The sequence below is a fragment of the Temnothorax curvispinosus genome, unplaced genomic scaffold, assembly GCF_003070985.1.
Source record: "Temnothorax curvispinosus isolate PA1 unplaced genomic scaffold, ASM307098v1 QBEX01000317.1, whole genome shotgun sequence".
Classification (NCBI taxonomy): Eukaryota; Metazoa; Arthropoda; class Insecta; order Hymenoptera; family Formicidae; genus Temnothorax; species Temnothorax curvispinosus.
Window position 1 is genome coordinate 1 of NW_020210097.1, and position 5,282 is coordinate 5,282.

Here is a 5,282-nt window from a genome sequence, read left to right on the forward strand (position 1 = left end):
AAGTACACACTTGACATCTTCTGATCCAAATTCTTCTAGTGTATCTGTATGTAGCGATTTTGAACCAATTGCACCTCTACCAGAAAAGAGTCCGTCACCTCAATCTCTCCCAAGGCTGGCATCTAATTTTGCACTCAGCAGCATCACTCAATCTTCTCAACAACAACAAAATTCTGTTACTGTATCCAACAAGCGATCATCAGAAAACCAACAGCAATTATTTTATAAGAGAGGATTGAAGACGAAAAAACAATCATCAATAATGGAGGAGGCTGTAGGTGCCTTGAAACAGATGGCTCAACCTGACCCAGTTTTATCTCTTCCTCAACCTGAAATCAATGATTCAGCTCATACTTTGGCATTATTCTTAGAAACCAGGCTTCGTTCGTTACCTCCGGAGAATCGAAAAAAGTGTGAAGACGAAATTTTGAAACTGTTAACACAGTTTTGAAGAGTTTAAAATTAAGTAATTAGTTAATAAGTATTTTTTTCGGCTGTCATTGCAAATTCCTAATTTTTTATCCAAAGATAAAGTAAATATTATCTATTATAGTGTGAGACATTTAAACAAGTGTTAATTTATTTTATAGAGGAATTGTTACAATACATGAACATATATTTTATTTTATAGAGAACACTTATTTGATACATAAAATGTTTCTATGGCTTATTTTCATATTGTACTTATGTAATATTGTACTAAAAAAAAATTAACAGAAAAGTATATATGTACCATTGAGATCTCAAAACATATCTTTATTGTAGCGTTTAACTATCGTTAAATACATTATATCTGAGTACAAAATTCACAAGGGACTCATATTGCTGTTATCCGAATCAACATTGATTAAATTTCTAACCAAGCATCACTGCGCTTCGGTCTTGACAGTCTTCCTACCCATACTTAATTGCGAAAATGTACCTTTTATTAGCGGGAGGATTAAGAGCTTAGACGACAAATGCACGAATGCCTCAAATAGAGTAGGTCTATTCATGGTATTCACATCGTAATGCTTAACTTTCTCTCTGGTGCACCAGTTAGCCGCTTTGCTCACAGTGTTCTCCAAGTTATTCAACCCGGTATCGGTTTTCGTCGTTCAATTACCAATCACGATCACAGTTATCTCCTTCTTATCCTTATTCTTGTTGATGTCCTTCTTCAGCGGGAAGAGCACATCGAGATTCGGGTTTGCCAGTGTCGTACAACAGGACATAGCCGTCGGCGAAGCCAAGATAGTGTCGTGGAAGCTGCTGATTATTTATATTGCTCTGTAGAGATTCCAGCCCAGCTGTGTCGAAGAACCTGACCTTCTCTTTTGTGCCCCGATCAGTCTCAATGAAGACTGGCGAAGACTGGCTGCTTGACAGGGATATAATCTAAAGGCAGCTGAAACGGTTTTCAATATAATCACGGTTCTTATCTAGATGACCTTTGCAAATATATTACCTGTTAAATCCATGCTTTCTTCAGCTATTTAGTTATTTAATGATCCACAGCTCTATCCTGCCATGGCACTGCTCCCACACCGTTGAAATATTCACACCACATTTCTCGTAAAGCTAAAGCGCGATTCGCATGTCGATAGCCTCCTTGATTTCGAAAGTTTACCAAGCCTCGGGCCTGTTCATTCCTCCAGTCACCAGGACAAAGATGTCCTGCCTCTTCATTTTCTACATCTATATATGATGATGGTGTGTACATGGCACGACCAATAACATCAGTGCGAAGCATATTGTGCAAACAGCATATTGCGATTATAATATCACGGGCATCGTCCGGATCATATCTCATTGGAGATCTGAAAATTTGGAAACGACTGCCCATGACGCCAAATGCATTTTCGGAGCATCTTCTGGCACGAGACACTCTGCAATTATATAAAACAAATAAGCACTAAGTTTTCTGTCTTAAAAATTTTCATAATAATTAAACATGTTTATATCATTTTTTCTTTAAAGATACAATTTACCTATAGTTAAAAGTTCTTTTATCTCTGTTTCCCGAACATTGTTCTTTAGGAAAAGGTATAAGTACCGTTTCAGATAATGTGAAACCTTCATCTCCTACGATAACAAACGGAAAATCGTTGTCAGTTTCTGGTAGAGGGCTTGGCTCAGGAATTTTGAGTTTATTTCTGTCCAGGAGGTTCTTGAATGTGCATTTGTTCCACACTCCTTTATCAGATACTCGGCCATTAGTACCGACATCGATGTAAATATATCTAAGTTGAGCGTCAACAAGAGCAAGCAAAACAATACTAAACGTCTCTTTATAGTTGTAATACAGAGACCCAGATTGTAAAGGTGGATCAATGCGGCAATGTTTGCCATCCATGGCTCCAAGACAGTGTGGAAAATTCCATCTATCTGCAAAATCTTGAGCCACCACTTCCCACGCATCTTCAGAATCAGGCATTTGTAGGTAGTCATCTTGAAGGACAATTTTTAAAGCACGACATGTATCTTTTATTATCCCTGAAATGGTACTCTGTCCAAGTCTAAAATTCATTGAAAGGGACTCTTGAGATTCACCTATAAAATAAGGAAAAAAAATTGTCTTAAAATACTTAAACCTATACACAGGTCAAGAAATACTATATATATCCCAAAAAAATCTAACCAGTTGCTAAGTGACGTAATGTTACTGACAGCCTCTCAGCAGGTGAAATGCTTTCTCTGAGATGCGTGTCTTGTCTCTGAATTAAAGGTGTTACCTTGGTAACAAGATCTTCAAATATATCTGCACTCATTCGAAGACATCTATGCAAAAAGATAATAATTAAATAGCAAAAAATATGTACTATTTACTATTTGTACATATAAAAGTAAAAAATACTTTAAAGTAACACAGATATAAATGTCCACAGTCCATGCTTACTATATTTACCTTCGAAATTTATCTGGATCCTCTAACTGCAATTCTAAAAAAAGATTGTGATGACAACCTTGGTCCTTTCTCCTTGCCACCCATGGCTTCACCCATGTTGTTCTGCGACGAAGATTACTCTCGTAATAATGATTTATAATCAAAAATCCCAACAATGCGCATATTTTCTTTTTCTTTCTTATATTTATTCTCAATCGCTGTAAGTAATTTGGATCCATATTTCCTGAGGATGACGCCTATATTTTATTTTATTATTATATTATATTTTATATTATATGAAAAATGACAAAAATTTTCTACAATATTGTAAATTATAAGTAGATTACGATAATGTATTTCACGAGTTGTACAATTACTGTATAAAAAGGATTCTTCTTTAATTACAATTTGTTAAGTTCAATATTGTTCATTTTTTGAGCTATCAAATGGATTTTTAGTTTGTTTTGAACATCTAGCTCGTATTATGCAACAGTAATACCAGCAGTTTGGAGATAATTTCTCAAGTGATTCGCGTTTGCTTCGGGTATCTGGCCCACCAATCCTGGCAATAATCTTCCAAGGCCTTGCGCCAAATGCAAACGAATATCACCAAGCTTTTCTCGATACCTTTGCCGATGCCGCGGCTCCCGCTTTTAAATTCGTATCTATATCTCTTAAATAAGGAATGCGCCGTGTGTAGGACTCCATTGATCACATGAAAATCGCCAGTGTTGAACTTCTCTACCATCTGATCAATCAATTCTGGGCACTTGTTTGGAAAGTCATATTTTCCAATGATAGATACTGCATCAGACAACTGCTTTTGTATCGAATCTGGTGAATATAACATCAGATTAACGATTAGTTTCTTGACGGCATCTCTGTCTTGGGCATGTATACAATCCACTGAATCCTCCTTCTAAAATAACATTTCGCAATAGTAAATTAACATACAATGTAAGAACATTAAAATAAACAAATGAATATAAAACCAACCACTTTCCAGTTGCGCTTAACATAATTCTTTTAAATGCAACTGCGCCGGCAATCCTAATCGTGATGTTAATCTCAGACTTGTCCACCAAATGAAGTAGTAGTAAAGGATAATTCTGATTGACTTCCACCGACTCCAGAAACTTCTCGGCTAAAAGATAAATCGGATATTAACGTACGACACGCGTACAACGTTTAAAATATCACAAAAATGATAAGTTTGCAGGTTATACCAACCTGGACGTCTGGGCTGAGTGTGTATTTCAGATATTCGCTCAACGTTACCAAATTGTCGTCGGTGAGCTCTATGTCGGCGATCAGGAAAACGATTCACTCAGTTAGCCTTTCTTTCAGGAGATACAACGCGGCGGCATCGGCAAAGGTATCGAGAAAAGCTACGCCGCATATTATCGCATATAAATGTAACAACGCCACTAATCTAGTTATAATATAGATCAGTGAACAACGCGGCTTTCCGTTGGTCTGTTCGGTCTGTTGTGACAGGTCACACGAATTCCGATCAACGAAAAGCGTAAACTGCGCCACCGCGGCAGCAGTAATCGTGATTGGACAGTAGCCAGTCGCAATCAAAATCGCAGACGCAATCGCAATCGCAGTCGCAATCGCAGACGCAGTCGCAGTCGCGGTCGCGAGCCGCTAGTGTGATACGGGCTTTACGCGTCTCGTACGCATATTACCGTGGCATCCGCAAGCGTACAGATATTATGTACTGTAATACGTCTATGTAATATACCGAGCTATGTAATATATCGAGCCCGTCGAGTAACGATACCGCGTTCGTTAGTAAATACCGCGTCGTTATCGAGTGCACATGCACTATCTGCAATCTGCCGCGTCCGCCTACGTACTGTAGTACGTCTATGTAATATACCGAGCCCGTCGAGTAACGATACCGCGTTCGTTATTAAATACCGCGTCGTCATCGAGTGCACATGCACTAACTGTAAGCTACCGCGTCCGCCTATGTACTGTAATACGTCTATGTAATATACCGAGCTACGTAATACACCGAGCCCGTCGAGTAACGATACCGCGTTCGTTAGTAAAGTGCACCCGCACTACTTCTTCGTTGTATATATCGCGTTCTGTCCGTCCCTGCGCTACATCAAATACTACCGAGTCCCTCGAATAACGTGTTACCGCGTCCGTTATCGAGTACACCCGCACTGCCCCTTCGTTGTATATATCGCGTTCCACTCGTCCCTGTGCTATATATAATACCACTTTGTGTATGTAATAAGCTAAGCCAAATAAACTACTGCATGTACCATCTAAATCGATTATTGTCTCTGGGCCTTTCATCGAACTCCTGATCCCGCACACCAGTCCGCGTTCGATAAAGTCAGGCCGTTACAAACTAATCACTTTTACTTATCGAAACAATATTTTCTAGAAGAATAAA

The 5,282-nt window shown here is 38.6% G+C and overlaps 1 protein-coding gene and 1 pseudogene across 3 annotated transcripts; both read right to left on the bottom strand.

Annotated features, from left to right (window-relative positions):
• Window positions 1-730: 730 nt before the first annotated feature.
• On the bottom strand, window positions 731-1,460 carry LOC112453610 (annotated as a pseudogene).
• On the bottom strand, window positions 731-4,497 carry LOC112453617 (protein ANTAGONIST OF LIKE HETEROCHROMATIN PROTEIN 1-like). 3 transcript variants are annotated; one of them, XM_025014483.1, is made up of 8 exons: window positions 4,097-4,497; window positions 3,863-4,010; window positions 3,366-3,785; window positions 2,888-3,110; window positions 2,621-2,760; window positions 1,971-2,532; window positions 1,448-1,868; window positions 731-1,387 (listed from the first exon to the last, which is right to left on the bottom strand). In XM_025014483.1, exons 4-7 carry the CDS (start codon window positions 3,103-3,105, stop codon window positions 1,484-1,486), a joined length of 1,305 nt encoding a protein of 434 aa, XP_024870251.1. In that variant the 5' UTR covers window positions 3,106-3,110; window positions 3,366-3,785; window positions 3,863-4,010; window positions 4,097-4,497; the 3' UTR covers window positions 731-1,387; window positions 1,448-1,483. The 3 variants fall into 3 exon arrangements, with proteins under 3 accessions (XP_024870251.1, XP_024870242.1, XP_024870234.1); XM_025014474.1 differs by having other exon boundaries at window positions 3,244-3,785; window positions 4,097-4,496; XM_025014466.1 differs by having other exon boundaries at window positions 2,888-3,123; window positions 3,244-3,785; window positions 4,097-4,496.
• Window positions 4,498-5,282: the final 785 nt, after the last annotated feature.